This window comes from Metopolophium dirhodum, chromosome 1 (genome assembly GCF_019925205.1).
Source record: "Metopolophium dirhodum isolate CAU chromosome 1, ASM1992520v1, whole genome shotgun sequence".
NCBI classification, from domain to species: Eukaryota; Metazoa; Arthropoda; class Insecta; order Hemiptera; family Aphididae; genus Metopolophium; species Metopolophium dirhodum.
In genome coordinates, this window is record NC_083560.1 from 50674601 (window position 1) to 50697022 (window position 22422).

At 28.4% G+C, this 22422-nt stretch overlaps 1 protein-coding gene across 2 annotated transcripts; it reads right to left on the reverse strand.

Moving 5' to 3' along the window:
• Positions 1-813: 813 nt before the first annotated feature.
• Positions 814-14850, reverse strand: LOC132936780 (uncharacterized). Of its 2 annotated transcripts, none has more exons than XM_061003546.1 (8): positions 14646-14850; positions 5232-5414; positions 4869-5083; positions 4214-4358; positions 3069-3148; positions 2876-3001; positions 1408-1473; positions 814-1344 (listed from the first exon to the last, which is right to left on the reverse strand). In XM_061003546.1, exons 1-8 carry the CDS (start codon positions 14722-14724, stop codon positions 1177-1179), a joined length of 1062 nt encoding a protein of 353 aa, XP_060859529.1. In that variant the 5' UTR covers positions 14725-14850; the 3' UTR covers positions 814-1176. The 2 variants fall into 2 exon arrangements, with proteins under 2 accessions (XP_060859529.1, XP_060859528.1); XM_061003545.1 differs by having other exon boundaries at positions 3069-3202; positions 14646-14848.
• Positions 14851-22422: the final 7572 nt, after the last annotated feature.

Genomic DNA, 22422 nt, shown 5'->3' on the forward strand with positions numbered 1-22422 from the left:
TCATTAGTCAGTAGGTCAGAGATTGTTGGATGGGGGATGATTCTGGTTGCAAGGTCAGCTGCCTTGTCTGCCATTTCGTTGTCGGTTATACCTATGTGGGATGGTACCCACATTAGTTCGATGTTTTTTGAGGTCAATTTTAATATTTTTTGGATATTTTGAGTGATTTTGTTTGAAGGTAGTGGGTGTTTTGAAGGGCTATTAGAGCACTGAGTGAGTCGCTTAAAATTAGAATGTGGTTTGAGGTGATCGTCTTGGCTTATATGGTTGCTTCATAAATGGCTTAAGTTTCAACTGAGAATATACAAGTTTCAGGTAGAGGTTTGTGAAGGTTTGTGATATTGTTTTGGGAGATTGCAAGGCCGAAACCTTGAGTGGATTTTGATGCGTCTGTATATTATATTTGGATGAAGTGTGGGTATTTGACTTGGATAATTTTATAAAATTGTGACGTTTGAATTGTTGAAGAAACTCAGTATTGACTTTGATTTTTCAAAGCCAAGTGGGGTTGTTTGGATATGTGATTTAGATCTTAACAGATGTGTGTATATTGAGTTTATTGATCAGATTGAAGAAGTTGTCATGTATATATGGTTTTAATTGAAAATATTCTGTTTGTGGTTTGGTTCTTGAAGAAGTTATTGTATCCTATGTGGTTTCGAGTGATTTTCCTTTTAATTCCGTAATTTAATATTTATTTTGTTCTGAGTAGATTAAGAGGAAGTTCTCCAGCATAGCATAGAATGCTGACGGGGCTGGTTCTTAAGGATCGTATGTTATAGTATATTACAAGATTATCAATAAAAAACAAACTTTTAGTAGATAATATATTGGTATAATTTTTGAATTTTGCTAATAAATAATAATAAAACTTATTGAAATAAGATACATTTTATACAATGTTATTGTTACCCATACCAAGGCCGTAACTATAAATCAAAATATGGCGGTGATTTCAAAAAAATATTTAAACGAAAATATATAATATTCAGGTTATAATATTTACTCGTTATTTTTTTTCTACTTTTTAAAAAAATTAGTTGGATCTGCACCTTTGGATTCGACCACCAGTTACGCCCATGTAAGTTTGCAGAAGTATAATGATACAAGTTTAACATGAAATTATCTAACGATTTGTTTGTGGATATTATCCAAAGTTTGTTGATGATATGTTTTCTATTTTTTGATTAATAGTTTACAAGGTTTGGAGGTAACACCATTAAAACCATCTAGAAGAGCGTTGAACGTAGCAAATGGTTTTTCACATTTACAGAGATTTCTAGGATCATTTACATCCATATTAGAAGTAAAAAATCCAACTCCGTTCTCTTTGGCAAATTTACCCTAAACAATCAAATTATTAAAAATAGATACAATAAATATTTTTATTTACCAAAAATATATTACTTTTTCATTAAATGACTCCAGAGTATCTGAGCAATATTTACATGCATCTTTTGGATGTACGCACATCTATAATTTTAAATAGTTATAAAAAGTTAAATAATTTTTTATAAAAATTGGTAAACATTTTTAGGTAATTCAGCTAGCGTTTACTATATTAGTTTTTTCAAAATAATTAAAAGTTCAAATTTTGATCAAATTTATCAAATTTAAAATTTAATCATTATTTTGCAGTTAAAAATTTATAAAACGTTCAACTTTTATGTAAGGATCGAAAATTTAAAACAAGGTTCCACGTAAATAGGGTATATATAATTAATTATTTTATTCACAATAATGTCATCAAATATACTTAGTAATACCATATACGGCTGACCGTCTTCGCTCAGAATCGTTTTTCTTATACAATGATGTAATATCATTGTATTCATATTTAACACCATCCACTACAGTGACCCACTTGTAACCTACTGTACATCAGACCAACACCCACCTGCCCACCTTTTTTCTATAAATATCAACAAAATTTATTTTATTGGGTAAAAAACTGTGAAAAATTAATACAAGGCTTCTGACTAAATTGTTACAATAGCAGATGAAAAATATTAAAAATACATATGCTTGTTCTTTTTTATAATTATTTAAATTCGATATTTTGTAACATTTATCAAATTTTTAATTTTAAAATGATAAAAAACTTTTATAAAATAAACTTTTATGAGCGTTTAAAGTTCATTTTTTTTCAACATTGGATCTTCATTCGATTTCTCATGTAGTGATTTTCTTATTTTGTTATGATTCAAAAATGAATAACTACCTACTAATAGATACCTACTTGAAATGTACACAATATGTTTATTTTATCAGTTCCTATACTTGACTCGCTTACAGCAGAGGGACATCCACTCACCCGGTTTTATATAATTATTTTTATTAGATATTATTTTAATTTTTAAATAATAATTTTGTTTTAAAATGTACAATTTATCACCATGATAATGATTATTTCTCAAATAATGTAGCAAGTTTCGCCAATTAGCGAAAAATATTATAGATTTTTACAAAGAAATATGCGATGTGGGGTATCATTTAAGGCAGTTTTTTTTTTTTTTTATTATTTAAAATACATCTACAATCTATACTGTTATTTGTACAATAATTAGATTTGATAAAGGAAAGAAAAATTTGAGAAAGTTAAATTAGTTATTGAACATTTGAATATGTTTTGGTTGTATAGGTAATTCGGCATGAGCCGAAACAATTTTTTTAACAATGCGAGAAGAATGTTTACGAACATCTATGACAACCATACGCGTCCTCTGGGCTTAATAATTCTTAACATTGATAACAATTGAAAATGAGTCCAGTTATCCCCTCCCCTTCCCATAAGACATTAATTTACCCCACTCATCGTGATCATATTTATAACTTTACTAATAATAATTTATTAATTTATGTTAAATTTGTATACCTTTTGAATATTCAAATCACAAATAGTCTTTGAATCACTGGGATCGGACGCAGGGCTCAGTCTAAATTTAAAATATGTTTTATCTTTTGGAAAAGATGTCAGCGGTAAGATACATTTTAATTTTTCCTAGAAAAATAGAAGTGATTATAATATGATCCAACTCTGCACTTTGTATATAATAATGCTTCAATACCAATGTATAATTTGTACTTTTTGAAGTCATTGGAGCTATTCCAGTTTTTATCAAGTCATTAGTGCAGTCATTCAGATAAACTAGAGAAATAACGAAGAAATCCGTTACAGGAGCTATCAACTTGATTTCCAACCCTTTTTTAAATATTTAAAATAAAAATTATATATTTTTACACGTGAGTCATGAAACCATTATTTATATACAGAACATTATATTACACTATAGACTGCACTTTTTGTCGTTAGACCATGACTAATTGTTCATGACAATTGACATTTGAAAATGTCTTAAGAAAACACTTGTATTACCAACAAAATAATCCCTATATTTTGTATGTTTAAAGGTATTATTTTTAATGAATTTTAGTGAAAATATTGATGCACAAATGCTCATCAATTTTGGATCATCAAATTAGCATTGCTTTCTGGCTTATCTAAAATTTAGTGAATTAATTAATAGTTTTACGTAAAATGAAACTGGAATAAATATATAATATTGTGTAAGAAAAGAGGTATCCTTATTAAAATGAATGATTTTTTATGTGCTTCAACAGGTTTCCGTTTTTTTTTTTTATAAAAAAAATAAATAATATCAATTGATAGTAGTTATACCTATGCATTAGCCTAATAAGTCATTCAGAAATAACATGAATCACACAATAGTGGAGGTATCCCATTACTCATTGGTTAAATACTTACTTATTATTCTAATTTTTTTTATAATAATTTAATGTTGTGTTTTGTTTTAATTATAACTTGAAGGGTTAGAATATTTAATTTTATTAAAGGACATTTGTCTCAGTGAACGGAAAAGGTTACTTCAGTTGACTTTCTCTCGTTAATTTTTATCATCTAGTTTTTGGACCATGTTGCGATGAAGTTTGCGTCATACTGTAAATAGTGTGCAGCTAATATAATATCATTATTGGAGGGCAGTATACTAGTAAAGCTAGTAAAGCTGTGTCATCCTTTAATATGGCTATCATTTTATTCAAATACAACTTTATCGATCTACAGGAAAAAAAATCAATGATTATAACGACAAAAAATACATTCTATATATAGTACATATATTTAAGACTTAAGTTTATATACACATAGCTCTTTATTTTTATAAATAATATTAATTAACATATAGATACTCACAAGGTATCTCTGGAGCGGTAAACTGATCTATTAGAAATTTTCCTGATACTTCGATACCAATTTCCAATTGAGGAAAAGACGTTTTCATCACATCAAGATATTTTTTTAAATTTTCAGAATATCCCGGAAATTCTATGGGTTTTAACTAACCAAAAAAAATTTTTGAAATAAATATTAGTTTAATTGTATATAATAAATGTATAATTAATAATATTAAAAATTATAATGTTTATTAATAAATGAGTTAATCCATCAATGTTAGATTATATTATAATTTATAAATTATAACCCATTATGATGGCAATAATCAATAAATATTGAATAATGATTAAAACAAAATAGTGTAGTATCAAATAATGTAGGTACACTGAAATTAAGTTAATAATAAGTTTGAACAAAATAATTGAAAAATTCTATATATTTTTATAGTATATTTACATGGAATTCTATCAAAGTTTGATTTAATATTATACAATTCATTTCATTCATGCTATGGAGATTCTGCGAGAATTGTAAAATTAATTTTGATTGTATAACAAAAAATAATTAAAATGTAACTATATATTTAATATTTAGATACCTACATATCTCGGCATTAATATCCTACAGGCAAAATTAGAACAGATGCTTTAATTAATTCAAAAACTAAAAGTACATTTGTTGTTTCGCCATTCTCTATAGATGTTAGGATAAGACCAGTGATCCCAGGATGTTCGTCCAAAAAGGCCTTTAAGCCTTTCATTTCATCTAATGAGTTGGTTCCTCCATTACAAGCTTCGCAAGCAAGAATTTGAGTCCATTCCGATTGAGTAACGTGGCCGTAGTATACATATGTAGGCCTCTTAGCCTTCAATGTTTTATCTAAACCGTCTATATAAATTACAAAATACATAAATACATTATAATATATTTAAATCTTTAATATTAAGTATATAATATAATAATGTTACTCTATTGGACTTAACATACTATAATATGTATTATATATATGTTAATTTGGTAATATTAGTAAAATTACCTATAATTTTTTGATTTGATTCGCACAAGCAACTATTACCAAAGACATGATAGTTTAAATCCACGAAAATCCCATCGAAAAGTATAGACGTGCAAGCCTCTGGTAGGCATGAAGCATCGAGTTCCGGGAAACCACATTGCTTATTGATATAACCAAGATAATTGCATCCTGCTATTCCGGGGCCTGAAAAATAAACTCATATTTTATACCATATATTATAACATGATACGCTTTCCATAATATACAGGTACATCTAAATCTAAAGAACTGCGGCAGACTACAAACTAATTACAATTGGTTGAAAACAGTTTTTTTATTTCATTTTCTCATTTAGTCTTTTTTAGAAACAGGTAGGACTCTCAAAAGTGCGTTTCTTGTTCTTCTCTAAATTTTTTTAATACCGGTATTGCTAAGTTGAAACCGAAATCGAAAAAATTAATAATCGGTATACAAAATTGAAACCGAAATCGAAATTATTTCAATCGGTTTCAACCCCTGCTTTTTTGTATATAACATGATGCATTATCCAAAATACATTTAATATAAAGAACCACGGCAGACTACAAAAGTAATTACAACTAGTTGTATTCAATTTATTTTATTTCATTTTCTCAGTTAATCTATTTTAGAATCAGGTGGGACTCTCAAAAGTGCGTTTCTTGTTTAAGAAATACTTTTATCCAACATGAGGTGAAAATAGTAGGTTATGTTTTTATATCGATACCTAGAACACAGACAGAATTTTAAGTACAAACACATTAAACGACAAAATAAATATAAGCCACTTAAAACTTGGGTTACTCGACTTTGTCTGGGTACAAATGAAAAAATATAAAACTGAACGCTCAGTGAACTTTATTGCTTATCTTAACTAAAATGTTCAAATGCACTCGGTTTCAAAAAAAATAATATTCGAACTACACTTGATCCGACCGATGATTTTATTTCAAAGCTAAACAAATGTAGAAAAAAATATAAAACCTACATATATATTTCTATATTATTATTTTAAAATCATAACTTATAGAACCTATTTAAATTGTAAATATTTATTAGGTAATTAAAAAAAAAAACAAATTTAATATAGATTCTGAACTGATCGATGAATGTATTATTTTATTTTACAATGATGTGTGGTTTTTTTTTTGTGTCTGGGATAACTAAAAAACGATTAACCCCAGATACTGGTTGTACTCACTAAATATTGTTTATATTATATAAAGATTCCTCATCAGCTGTTTTTATTGATAACTAGCTGTACTCTCACGGCGTCGGCCGTGAAAAGAATTGCAAGTCAAATACCCGAACGAAATACAAGTGGGTCATAACAAAATTTGATTGTATCATATTATACATTTCATCAATCAAGTTATATCTATAAATTATGCACATATAAGCCTTCCTTTGTTAATTGTCTATCGAACAGTGTAAACCGCATCGAAATCCATTCAGCTGTTTCGGAGTTTATCCCGAACAAAAAAAAGCTACTTTATTCTATGCCATATATAATATATCCTACCTTTTTTGAATATTGACTGATTGATATTGAAAAATATTTAAAATACAAAGGCATGAATATTTGAAAAAATATTTTAGTTAAATATTTATAGAATATTCAATTTTTATAGCTAAGGATTAAAAGTTAAATTCAAGGTAGGTATGTTTTTTATAGATATTTTAAGTTAATATTTGGACGAAATAGTTTTTACGATCTTAGTTATTTTGTTGTAATTTAAAAATAATATTAGTGTATACTTACATGAAACTTTTAACGTATATTATTATATATTTTATACACACAATGTAACTGTAATGTTTTCGGAAAAAATTTATTCAACTTAACGTAATACTATAACAAAAATATTAATTACTTTAATAGCAATATAAATATATATCATAAAATATACTTAATATACAGGTTGTTGCTTTATATTCGAACAGAATCGTTTTTTTGTTTTCAATGATTTATCATTGAATTAAAATTGAATACATAATACAGGTACATTAAATTATTTGGTGTATACCTACGTTAGTACGCTCTAAGTCCTAAATTTACTATTTATGTTGAATGTAATAATAATATAACAACATGAGCGAATCAGTTGAGGTTTTTAATGGGGTTTTTAATGGCATCACAATAATAAGGGCAGTCAAATATTTTTTCATCGTCAGGCTACCTTTTCTTCATCTCAGTAACTATATATATTTTATGTAATTACGAATAGATTGAAGGGTTAAAAATCTTAACATATTATAAAACAATGTCCTTTTTTCTCTCTGGATGCTTAGATTTTTAAAACTACGCAACGGACTATGAGTGGTTTTTTTTTAATTGAGAGAGTTACATAACATGCATAATATAGAAGAGAAACATCCCTGGAAGATGCTCAAACAGGGATTTGTTATTTACGATAGACATTTTTGTTTATTAATGGTTGCTATGGACACAAAAAAATAGAAAATATTCAAATTAAAAAAATAAAAATAATAAATCTTAATCTAAACAGAGTCCCGCTGTCTGTCTGTATGCTTAGATCTTTAAAACTACACAACGGATTTTGATACGTTTTTTTTATTGATAGAGTGGTTCAAGAGAAAGGTTTATATGTATACAGGGTGCTTCATAAAGCGTAAAACACTCATTATCTCAAAAAGTATTAATGTTTTTGAAAATATTTTCAAAGTTTAGTTTCAAGTTGTTAAAAAAACAATGTTTTTATTAAAAAATTATATTTTTAAATATTTTTTATCCATATAATTATTTAAGTTTTTTACTTTTTTGAATGACAGCATAGAGTTTTAAATTCATATTTTAAAGCAGAATATTTTTCTAAATATTTTGATTAATAAAAATCTAATTTAGGGCGAGTAGTCTATGAGGTATAAACATTTAAAGTTTAAATTGGCGGCGAGGAGTGGTATGGGGTTACCCCGCAAATGTGTGTCCATTACTCCGCTTGTCTAAACCTTAAATAATAATAATAATAATAATAATAATAATATTTATTGTCACCAAATTATAACAATTACAAACAATTTATGAGTAACAAAACAAAACAAAAAATTACATTAAAATATATTGGTTCTCTTTTCAAAAGCTGAGCTTGTGCTGAAAAGAGGAAGTTATGATACAGATTTAGATATTATTGATTATGGTCGTTATTGACAATTAATAAAGCAAAAAATAGGACAAAATAAATAGGTAGAGTATGCACAAGAAAGACAATAAAAGAAAGGATAAAGAACAATTAGTAGTTGCATTATAAAGACTATAGCCTATATAATATATATATATATATAATCGTAAGTAAATAAAATGTTAATATAGCATATTCTGTGGATTATAATATACTGGTATAATTAGAAGATTAAATAGAATTATTTGATAATAGTAATTAATTTTAACACGAATTTAACTATTAACAGTGAAAAATATATTAATTAATTTCTAAATTAAAGTATAGATTATTGAAACAGAGCATTATTTATATATTTTTTATACATCTTGAAACTCTTAAAGTTGGAATTATAAACAAAACACCCTATATAATGTAGTGTATAAGTAATATATTTACACTGTAGCTCATCAGACGCTGACTATACATTTTTATATACTACAGCATATTATATGTCCTGCGTAGTGTAGCCGGGTATACATAGTTAGTCGTTGATTTATATTACGCCTCGTAACACTATTGTACATCGTATCATTATACTTATTATTATATTATATATATCCGATTATATTATTATTTACCTTTTAACTTCTGTATATCTGTGTACTTCAACAGGTTATGGGCCCAGAGTAAGGTCTTTATAATAAAGTCGTGAATAATTAGTAAAATAATAATTGATTAACGAATTGCGTGTTTCTTGTGTACAGACAGTGTACAGCAATAATAATTCGCGAAGTAAGTGCAGTGTAGTGTGCGTGCGTTTCTTAGTGTGCAGATAGTGTACATCTACGTTTTGTTTAAATATGGAAAACGAACAATATAAAATCAACAAACTCAAAGATGCATCAAATTGGGACATGTGGAAATTTCAAATTAAGGTTATCATGAATGCAGCTGAAATATTTGATGTAGTAACAGGAAAATCAAAGAAACCAATTTTAGCAAAAATCGGTAATGAAACTGAAGATGAAGCGAGAAAAAGGCATAGTGTTGATTTTTCAATATGGAAAAGGGCAGATAATAAGGCTCAAAAATGTATCGTCACTTCGCTAGATGAACAACCTCTACAATACATTATGAACTGTGACACAGCAAATGGTATGTGGAACAAATTACTTAGTGTGTACGAACAAATGTCGGACACAAGCATAACAATAGTACAACAAAAATTCTATCGTTATACAATGGATCCTAAGGACAATATAGCCGGTCATATTTCGAAACTAGAAAATCTAAGTAGAAAACTAAAACAATTGGAAGAACCTTATCTCAGAATCAATGTTGATTACAAAAATTTTGATGACATTACCTGATAGCTATAGGCACTTCTACAGTGCATGGGACTCAATGAATAGTACAAATAGAACGCTAGAACAGTTAACCACTCGATTGATGGTGGAAGAAACACGACAAGTGCAAGGACAGGAGGTCCGTAACGATGGTGCTGAAAGTATTGCTTTGACTGCAAACAAAGGCAAGTATATTAAAAGTCAAAAATACGGGAACAAAAATGATAATACAAAACCAGGAAAATGCAACCACTGTAAAAAACCAGGACACTGGAAAAGGGACTGCAGGATATTCAAAAGGGAACAAGAAGAAAAGAAATCAACTTCCGGTTTGGCGCTTATTGGTGTACAAAGAAAAATTGAAGAAATCGACGACTCAGACAAATGGTATGTGGACTCAGGTGCGAGCGACCACATGACAAATCGGAAAGAGTGCTTCGTCGATTATAAAAATTTTGATGTGCATTCGCCTGTACGTGTTGGAGATGGTAAGCACATTATGGCAGTCGGAAAAGGTAACATAAATATTCATACTTATGTTAACAATAAGTGGATAAAAGGCTACTTAAAAAAATGTTTTATATGTACCTGATATAAAAGTAAATTTATTTTCTTGTGGGGCATGCCTTGATAAAGGAATTACAATGGTGACAGACAGTAAAGGTTGTACATTTAAAATGGATAATCGTGTAATTGCAGTCGGTGTTCGTGAGAATAAATTGTTTTCAATGCTAATCAAAACAGATATTTCACAGGAAATTGGACACTGTGCTAACGTTGCAGTTAAGATATTAACATTAGAACACTGGCACAAAATACTATGTCATCAGAATGTCAAACATGTTCGTGAGTATTTAAAACACAATCAAATACAATTTACAGATATACAAGGACAGTTATTCTGTGAACCATGCATCTATGGCAAACAGCATAAGGAGACGTTCACTCAGAGCGAAACAATAACTATTGAACCAGGGCAAATAATACACAGCGACGTATGTGGACCCATGGAAGAGAATTCATTAGGAGGTAAAAGATATTTCATTATTTTTAAAGATGATTATTCTAAATATACTTATGTTTATTTTATGAAACATAAATCTGAGGTTAAAGAAAAACTTAATTGTTTTCTGAGTATGGTTAAAACTCAAACTAAAAATGTTATTAAAACTATTAGAAGTGACTGTGGATTAGAATATAAGAATTCTGAAGTTCAATCAATTCTAAATATTTTTGGAATAAAGCATGAAACAAGTGTACCTTATACTCCTGAACAAAATGGAAGAGCTGAACGTTCAATGAGGACTATTTGTGAGGCAGCCAGAACAATGATCTATGCCAAGAATTTTCCAAAATCACTGTGGGCAGAAGCAGTCAATACAGTAGTGTTCTCATTCAATTATACTGGTAATTCAGGGAAAGTATGTAAAACTCCATATGAGTTATGGTTTGATAAACTTCCTAAAATAGAAAAGTTCGTAGAATTTGGAATAAATGCATATAGTTTAGTTCCAAAACAACGACGAAAGAAGTGGGATGCAAAAAGTCGAAAAGGATACTTTGTTGGATATTCAGAAACTTCAAAAGGGTATCGTATTTGGTATAAAGAAAATAACGAGGTGTCACTTAGTAGAGACGTTATTTTCAAGGATGAAAGTGTTGTAAATGACCAACGTGTAGAATGTTCTAATAATTTAAATGATAGTAATAACATTGATGTTCTTAGCTTACACAAAGACGGCTCTTTAGAACACGGCAATACATCAGAAGGAGATGAAGTCATGGAAAATAAATTTGGGTCAATAAGTGTAGATGACAATGAAAAACAAGAACATGAACAAGAAAATGGATCAAATGTCAACGTGTACAACTTGTGAGACAGAATCGAATCCGATCCAGTGAATTTCAAGGAAGCTGTGGAGTCACAAAATTCAGAAAAATGGATAGAAGCCATGAACAAAGAAATGGAATCTCTGGAACAAAACGGAACATGGTCACTCGTAAGTTTACCTAAGGACAGAACTATTGTAAATTGTGGTTGGGTGTATAAAACAAAATATAATGTTCATGGACATGTTGATCGATACAAGGCTAGGCTAGTAGCAAAAGGGAATAGTCAAATGTTCGGTATTGATTTTAATGAAACCTTTAGTCCTGTAGTAAAGTTCGATTCAATTCGGTCTATATTAGCTATATCAGCAGCAGAACAATTACAACTTCGACAATTTGACGTTCAAACAGCCTTTCTATATGGAGATTTGGACGAAGAAATTTACATGAGACAACCAGAAGGGTTCAACGATGGTACCGAAATGGTGTGCAGACTTCAACGCAGTTTATATGGCCTAAAGCAGTCACCACGATGTTGGAACATAAAGTTCAAAACATTTCTTCTTAACTTTAATCTATTAGAAACAAAAGCAGATCCCTGTGTTTTTGTTAATAGAGAAAATAACAAAGTATTAATCATCGCTATATTTGTTGATGATGATGGTCTAGTTGCAGCTACATCGAGTCAGGATGTATATGCATTAATGGAATATTTGAGACAACATTTCAATATTACCGAAGGAGAATTGAATCAATTTTTAGGTACAGAAATTGAGCGAAAATCTGATGGATCAATTGTAATGCACCAAGGGTTGTATTGTAAAAGAGTATTGGAGAAGTTCAATATGACTGAAGCAAAATCAGTTCAAATACCAGCAGACCCTCAACATTCATTAGATGACAAGCAACAAAATACTAATTTAACTATTAAAGTCCCATATCGTGAAGCAGTCGGAAGCTTATTATATCTCAGTCAGATTACAAGACCGGACATAACTTTTTCAGTAAATCTAGTTAGTAGATACATCGAGGATCCAAAGGAACAACACTGGACAGCAGTGAAACGAATTTTAAAATATTTAAAGGGAACTATTAATTTTGGATTGGTATTTAGTTCTAGACAAAAACTCATGTTAAAAGGATACAGTGATGCTGACTATGCAGGTGACTTGGATACAAGAAGATCAACATCAGGGTCAGTATTTACATTAGGATCTGGAAGTATAGCATGGAGTTCACGTCGTCAACAGTGTGTTAGCCTTAGCACAACTGAATCAGAGTACATAGCTTTAAGGCAAGCAGTACAAGAATTAACTTGGTTAAAATTGTTTTTAGGTGAATTGCTGGACCAGCCAAAAACGGTGCCAACAATGTATGGAGACAATCAAAGTGCGAATAAACTCGTAAAAAATCCAGAGTTTCATAGAAGAACGAAGCACATAGATGTTCGCTACCACTATATAAGAGAAAAGTTCAATGAGGGATTGTTTTCATTGGAGTACATATCCACCAAGGAGCAGATTGCGGACATTATGACAAAACCAACTCCACGAACGCGGTTCAATGAGCTAAGGGAGATGTTAGGAGTTATAAATATTGATGTATAAGGGTATATTGTTTAAGGGAAAGTGTTGGAATTATAAACAAAACACCCTATATAATGTAGTGTATAAGTAATATATTCACACTGTAGTTCATCAGACGCTGACTATAAATTTTTATATACTATAGCATATTATATGTCCTGCGTAGTGTAGCCGGGTATACATAGTCGTTGATTTATATTACGCCTCGTAACACTATTGTACATCGTATCATTATACTTATTATTATATGATATACATCCAATTATATTATTATTTACCTTTTAACTTCTGTATATCTGTGTACTTCAACAGTTATGAATATTAAAATTATAAATAGTACAGTATTGAATGAATTTATATCTAGGGCTTTGTTGCCCAAATACTGTGTTCATTTTAGGGACGACGACATTAGTATTAACCTTAAAGCGAGTATTGTAATTATGACACGGAATATCAATACATTTTATCATATTATAAAATAGTAAGCAAATGTTTTTTGTATACAGTGATTTTAAATTTAATATCTTTAGCTCTTTGTATAAATTAACTGTAGGAAATAACGTAGGTTTATTAAAAATAAATTTAAGAAGTGAGTTCAAAGTGACTTCAAGATTCGTAAAGTGAGTGTGATATGTCCCTCCCCAAAAAGAAATACCATAAGAAAGAATTGATTGTATTAATGCATAGTAAGTTAATTTTTTTAATTTGAAGTTTAAAACAGATTTAAGAGATTTATATACATAGAAAAATTTTCTAAGTGAATTATTTAAATAGTTTATATGAATAACCCATTTTAACTTATCATCAATAAATATTCCAAGATATTTAACATAGTTTACTCTTTTTAATTCACTACATTTTCATACATTATTTTTAGTATTATTGTTGATACAACTATTAGTATGAGCAATGATTTTATAATTATTTAAATGTATAGATTTTTGTATACCAAAGTGAAAGTAATTAGTTTTAATTGTAATGCAAGATCTCTATCATAACATGTTTTTACTGGAAATTTAAAAATGTATAATCGTAAAATAGCATAAATATAATAAGTATAAAATTTTTTTATAAACGATGCAAGTTCAAAATAATATTGACGAAATATATGATTGTTCTATTAAGTATAAACAAGGTATAAACCATAAACGTAATAATTATATAATATTATATCCTCAATGTATTTCTGTTATAAGTCAAAATATATCGACTGTAGAAACTTTAAATATTCCACTATATAGGAAGTAGATACCTACTGAAATTATCATTTCCTATATACAATGAAATATTAAAATGCTTTTTAAAATTTTAAGTATAACCATCTTTTAAATTAATTAACAATTTAACAATTATATTAATATTTACAAACAAGTATAAAGTATATTTAAGTGAACCTAAAAACAAATTATAAAATCTTACATACAGAATACTAATGTATGTATACAACAGCATATTTACAAAAACGTCAAATACGTTTGCAGACATTTAATTAATATTTTTTTTTTAAATAAACTTTTTAAACAGAAAGCTCACCTTTTGCAGCTAGTTGTTGTGTTTGTAAGGTTAAGATAAGAATGTTACTAATTAAAATTAAAGAATTGTAAAAGTTCATTTTTATTAATTATGTATAATATTATGCAGATTTAAAACTTTATTACTGTCAGAGTTATTAATTATTATTTTAGTACCTAAACCATATAAAAGCTGTTTATAAATTATAATAAACTAATTTGTATCATCTATTCTGCTAGTAATGTGTTTTTAATAAATTAGTGTACATTTTATTGATATATAATATTTATACTAAAGTTATTTGCACAACAAATATCAAGCGTGTTTTTATACAATTGTACACATAAACAAATGTTGCATGTACAAATATTTTTTGTATTTCATTTTAATGCTGACAGTTTATAAGCTTTATAGGTTAGTAATTAACAACTATAGAAAGAATATTTATGACTCAAAAAACAATTAAAGCCTAAAATTGCCCTAAAACTATGAAACATTATAAACAAATCTAATTTACCTATCATATAAGTGGACGAATTAAATTGCAACTTAACTCGTATTACCTATTATATAATAATATAAACGTAGATAAAAATGTAATTTTTATACTTAAATACATTTTTCCTATACACTTACTGGTTTATACAAATTTGAGATAAAATAGAATGTTTATACGAATGGGCAAGGTTAGTATATCCAAATACATTTTCTTTTCAAGTCCGAACTTGAAATATTATACAAAGTTGATAAAATATAATATATTATCTATTGAAGTTTATATCGTGGGTCTAGAATGAAAAGGTTCTAAATCATTTTTATGAAATTGTCCAGGAGAGCAATTTTTAGGTTTGAGTTCAAATGTTTTACTTCGTTAACAAAATATTTTAAAAATTTAAGTTCTAAAGCATGCAGAAACTTGTATAGTTTAATTCACAACATTTTAATAATAATTTGGTGTATTGGTTGATATACAAATTAATAAAATATAAATTATAAAATGTTTAGTATGAAAAGGTTCTATAATATTAGAATATTTAGAACTTTTTCATCCTAAAATAAAAAAAAAATATATTTAATTAGAACTTTTTCAATCTTATTTATTATTTTTATTATTGTTAGCTGAAACCTTTTCAGAATAATGATTTCTCATTGCTACCAATCTTCTATCACGAAACAATGTAATAATTATGAAACATCGAAATCTATATCTCGATCGTAAAATTCTGTTGAATATGAATAAATGTAATAATTACTAGGCTTATTATTGGTATTGATTAATTTAATTAGAACCTTTTCATACTAACGTATTGTTAATAATTTGGTTCCATTAACCGAGCGTATTCAGTTTGATTGAATTGTGTTTATAATTAAATTTTTGGCGATTTAGAACCTTTTAGTTTTAAAAAAATTATCAATAATGATCTATAATCATAAATGTTAGCTTAAAAGATGCACCTCTGAATTCTAAAACCATTTTAGTTAAAAAGTGACTTTTGAAAAAAATGCGATTTAGAACCTTTTCATTCTATAAACCCACGATATTATGTTCAAAATGTACGGATTGTAAAAAACAAAAGTGGAAGTAGTTAACCGCTCTATTATTGTAGTTTACTTGTCATTATGTAGGTCACTGGATAGTATGTTTATGGGAGCCTATAAAAAAAAAAACCTAACCTTTTATTTATTTGGTACCTATATAATATAATACCTATATTCAATACAATGTATAGAGGCCATGCTACGCACTGCACACGTCTTTATTTAACTCCATTAAAATTCGCTGACGTTCTTGTTCTTTGCAGCCGATTATGAAATTATTAGGTACGTGTAAAATGCTAACGTCAAACTCAATCTTCTTTCCGAATTTCTGTTCAGCACTAATCTAACTAATTGAAGTCGACAATGTCTTGCCATTTGCAAAATTATGGAATGTTAGTGACTTAGAGCCTGCAGGGGTAGCATAACTATGTACCCCTAGTTGCGCCACAGCTGACTACTATTATATATAGGTACCTATAGTTATCGATCAATCGTCAGGTCAGTTTGTTAAACTATAGTTGTCTTAGATTGTCGAATGATCGCATTAACCGACTTTGGCTTTTCTAGATAGGTAGGTTTACCTACCTCCATTTCGTCGGTTTTAAAGGGCGGCGGTAAACTTTCCCGAGTCTTAAGACTAGTAAACTCTCCCGGTATCCAGTAAGTAGGCCTGGTAGGCCCGGGCCTACTCAGATTTTCTCTCACAAAAAAGAATAATATTTAAAATAATATATTCTCAGATACTAAGAGACGTATTTACAACAGTAGGTATTATGCTAAGGCCACGCAGAGAGTTACGCACGGTATATTTTCTATACAAATGAAAAATAATTTTCTATACTGACAACATAAATGCCAAATGGCCACATAGATTAATGTACGCCATGTTCGCTAATTTAGTTACGTTTGATACATCATAATATATCGCCTACCGGCGCATGTAAACTCCGCCACGAGTACCTTTTTTTAGTGTTAACTCCGCCAGGAAAATAAAACAGGTAAAATTGGGTCCATGACATATTGACGTTCATATAAACTCAACCAGTGACAAAAATCAGGTAAAATTGAGTTCATGTAAACCCTGCCACTGAAGAAAATCAAGTAACAGTATACAATTAATATAATACTATACAGATTATTATTAAACAAAATAATTAAAATCATAATTTTATAATAATAATCATCCTTATTAAATAATAGTTAGGAATGCGTATATGTCAAAAAATATAAAAACAATAATTGTTCGAACAAATTGTACAAATTGCAATGGCCAGTATTATCTTAAAAAATAATTATAGACAATTGTAATAAATAATAACTAATAAATAATAATCAAAAAATATGTAGGTATATTACCTATATTAATATTATGACCAAGGTTCGGATTGGAAAGTAAATTTAGAGACTAATTTCAAAAGCCTTTTTTGAAATAATAATAATAGAGAAATAATTTTTATATAAAAATGGGTGTCATATAATATTTAAGATGATGAATGGGCAAACGCCGTATTGGTTCCCGGGTCTATTAAAGTGTACGAATTGGTTCCGAAAATGACACAAAAACATAAAGCTAGTCTTTTACGGGAACGCCACGCGCGATGGCATAGCAAATTGTAAGTACCTAAGTAAAATATTTAGTCACAATATTTCCCGGCAGGCCCGGATTAACACTATCGTAGGCCTTAGGCGCAATACATTTAGTGCATAAACGCTAATACGGGCCTGCTGCAGTGTCCAGTGTTTAAATGGTAAGAAACCTTCTGTTTGAGAGAGGCAGTGTCGAATCTTAGTGTTAATCCTTTAAAAACACAAATATTTACAGCATAAAAATCAAATCTAACCTTTTATTACTTTTTATATGATAACAATTTTAACAGATCGTAAAAACAATTCATTTAACTCAAAATAAATACAATTAAATTTTCAAAAAAGGTTTTGAAGGGCTAGTAGAGCTTTGAGTGAGTCGCTTGAAATTAGAATGTGGTTTGAGGTGATTGTCTTGACTAATACGGTTGCTTCATAAATAGCTTGCATTTCAGCTGAGAATATATAAGTTTAAGGCAGGAGTTTGTGAAGGTGTGTGATATTGTTTTGGATACTAGGTATAAGTTATGAGTATTATATTAATTTATAATTAAATATACTTAGTATACGTATTACGCATTGTCAGTTTGATGATTATAATATATTTTCAAAGAAAAAATTCAAATGTTCTTTTCTTCGTGACAACAAACTTGTCAATAACAATGGATTATCCATAAATTGTCCACTTATTTCCTTTTCTATGGAAAGTAACGTCAGATTATTTAATCTAGAACTTTTCATAGTTGATCTGAGGTATGTTTTCACTCTTTTCGTTGTTTAAAAGATTATATTATTGTCAATTTAATATTTATAATATACCTATTTTCATTTTTCTAAGTAAAAATTATAATCTTCTTTTCTTCATGACAGCTAACTCGTCGATAACGGCCGATGTATTATCTATAAATTGTCCATTTATTTTCCTTTCTATGGAAAGTAACGTCAGATCATTTAGTCTAGGACTTTTCATAGTTAATCTGACTATCTGAGGTAAGTTTTCACTATTAGATTCAGCCGATACAGGAATTACAATAAAAAGTTCAATTACCTAGGTACCTACCTACTTTTTTTAACTCTTCAAATAAAACTTCACAATTCAGAAGGACCATTTTGACTGTTTGAGACTGAGAAACCGTTAGATGAGGAGAAAATGATTACAATAATAACAAAAAACAACATTTAGGATTTAGCATAACTGAATATTCCGACCAAGGATCTAGGACGTTTCGGCGCGGACGTTTTGACAATATGTCAATTCGACGATGTTCATTTCGGCAAGTGACCATTTCGGCAAAAATTAATAGTAAAAAAAAAAAGTAATAAAATGTAAAAACGTATTATATAATATAATAAGTAATTTTAAATCATAAAAAGTCAAAATAATTATAATTATTTATAGGTAATACAGTTAAAAATGTATAAATACCACAATCACTTTAAATCATGAATAAATAAATAAATAAAAAGGTGGGTAAGTGGATGTCACTCTGCTGTACAGTAGGTTACAAGTGGTTCACTGTAATGGATGGTGTTAAATTTTAATTCAATGATATAATATCTTTGTATGAGATAAACGATTCTGAGCGAAAACGGTCAGTCAGCCTATGATATTACCAAGTATATTTGATGATATTATTGTGAATAAAGTAATTTATATATAACCTATTTACGTGGAACCTTGTTTTAAATTTTCAATCATAGCTATAAAAGTTGAATATTTTATAAATTTTTAATTACAAAATAATTATTACATTTTAAATTTGATAAATTTTGTCAAAATTCGAACTTTATATGCTTATAAAAAAAATTGTAATCATGGATTTTAATTTTTTTCATTTGCCTTTGAAATTATATACTAGGATCCATTTATTAAATTTTCAAGCGTTTTTAACCAACAAATAAAATTGTATTGATATTTATAGAATAAAAAACTAAAAAAAAGGTGGATAAGTGGATGTCGCTCTGCTGTACAGTAGGTTACAAGTGGGTCACTGTAATGGATGGTGTCAAATTTGAATTCAATGATATAATATCATTGTATAAGAAAAACGATTCTGAGCGAAAACGGTCAGTCACCCTATGATATTACCAAGTATATTTGATGATATTATTGTGAATAAAGTAATTTATATATAACCTATTAACGTGGAACCTTGTTTTAAATTTTCAATTCTTAGCCATAAAAGTTAAACATTTTATAAATTTTTAACCACAAAATAATTAATAAATTATAAATTTGATAAATGTTGTCAAAATTTGAAATTTAAATGCTTATAAAAAAAAATTGTGCATATGTATTTTTAATATTTTTCAACTGCTATTAAAACGATATATCAGGAGTCTAATATTAAATTTTCACGCTTTTTTACCCAACAAATAAAAATTTATTGATATTTATAGAAAAAAAAACTAAAAAAATTGAAAACTGACAATGTCCGTAAACAGCTCAAAAAGAGTCAAAATATTTTCAACATTTTATGGTGTATAGAAAATGCTAATATAAACATTCAGTGAAATTTTCAAGTATCTACAGTCATTCGTTTTTTAATTACAATAAAAGAAGAAAATTGTTACATGAGAAATCGAGTTAATATCAAATGTTGTAAAAATATAAATTTCAGACGCTCATAAAAATTTAATTTAAGTTTCTTCTAGACATTTTTTTTTTGATAAAGGTAGACAAACTTATGAGTAATCTTATATTACATTTTCAAATCTTAGATTTAAAAAGAAAAATTTTTATGAATTCTCAACTCAAAATAATTTGCTATTTTTCGTGATTTTTCCATATTTTGTCAAAATTTGAACTTTAAATGCTTATAATTAAAAACTGTGACTAAGGATTTTTAATTTTTTTCATCTGCCTTTGAAACAATAAACTAGGAGCCTTCTATTAAATTTTCAAGCTTTTTTACTCAACAGATAAAATTTTATTGATATTTATAGAAAAAAAAACTAAAAAAATTGAAAACTGGCAATGGCCGTAAACAGCTCAAAAAGAGTCAAAATATTTTCAAAATTTTATGGTATATAGAAAATGCTAATATAAACATTCAGTCAAAATTTCATGTCCCTACGGTCATTTGTTTTAGAGTTACACCAAAAACCAAAATCGATTTTCTCGAAAACAGATTTTGCGTAAAAATTCCCGTTTTTCCTTAATTTTTCTTTTGTTTTTCACGTCGCTTGTGAAAACTACTGGGAAATTTTTACTTTTGACCCCCCAAAGTACCAACTAGATTCACTTTCCTATCAGAAAAGTTACTATTGAAGAAAATCCAAGCACTTTTACTGTCCTAAAAGGTGATGACAGACACAAAAATAAAAAAAAAAACACACATCATTGTAGAATCAATACATCCATCGCTTCGCTCAGAATCTAAAATTGGAAACTGAAAATGTCCGTAAACAGCTCAAAATAAGACATAATATTTTGAAAATGTTATGGTGTATAGAAAATGCAATATAAACATTCAGTCAAAATTGCATGTATCTACAGTGAATCTGGTCCAGATTTCTACGGTCCAAATATCTACTTTCCCGGTGATAAATTCCAGAGTTTAACATTCCAGGTTGTTCGCGTCCCCAAACAAATCAGCTGTATTTAAAAACACTAATAATTTCACAACATTTACAATCTACACGGATTGAGCATTTTACATAATAACCAAACCAAGGTGGATTTATAAATCCACCTTGAACCAAACTATTACTATACCTACCTACCCAGGGGAGTTAATTTTTAAAATTAAAGAAAGATAAGTAAAGATCAGGTGTAATAAATTTTTAATTTACATTTGTACTTTCCAATTAATGTGATAATCTTAAATATATAAGACTATAGCATAATATAATATTGTTAGATCCCTAATACTAAAAGATAAGTAAAGATTAGGTGACCCAACTTAATAAAGTCACCTACAAACAAAAATAATTATTAAATTCGGGACTTTTGTTTAGGATTCACATCCTATGTTTTATAAATTATTAAATAATATTTTATTAAATGCACAAAATGTACCTAAGTATTTTGATAGACATTCTGTCAGATACTCAGACAGTCAGACGTACCATGTCCCAACGATGTAGGTATTCATAGTTTGTAGGTATCTACTTTCTTTTAAATATAATTTAAATTGTCTACAGCAGAAATTCCGTAAACCTCACATAATTTCAGTACCCCCAATATTTTTTAATAATATTATCTATAATATTTTATCAACAGTCGTTTTTAGAATGTAATAATTCCACGTATTTGAGTATTGATTATATTGACTGGCTTTGCGTTTTCGACAAAAATATAATCATATTATATTCATATCGCATATTATTAAAGTAATAACGATAAAAAATAATAAATTCAATGATAGGCATAATTTGTTTTGTCGTCTAGACATCACGTCGTGATAGTAGGTAACGATTTTATCATCTTAACGTATCACAAATTCACAAAACACTCGACGCGAATGTAATTTCTCACACGAGTACACAACTACACTGCCGCCAGCCGTCGTCGACCGCAGTCGAACACGATAAAATATTATTAGCTCGGACCAGGAATTGAATCGTATTGAACGCAAAATTGCCGAGTGTGTGTGTGTGTGAGTGATTTTACATTTTTTTGTAGCCGCCGTCGCTGCAGTAGTTGTTGTTGTAGTAGTAGTAGTAGTAGTAG

Excerpts from the sequence above, each read along its gene's own strand:
- LOC132936780 (XM_061003545.1), bottom strand. The coding sequence starts at position 14,724 with ATGAACTTTTACAATTCTTTAATTTTAATTAGTAACATTCTTATCTTA. Across the intron at positions 5,084-5,231 it reads ATCAAATCAAAAAATTATAG|ACGGTTTAGATAAAACATTG; the intron begins GTAATTTTACTA and ends TAATTTATATAG. Across the intron at positions 4,359-4,868 it reads AGAATGGCGAAACAACAAAT|TTAAAACCCATAGAATTTCC; the intron begins GTACTTTTAGTT and ends TTTTTTGGTTAG.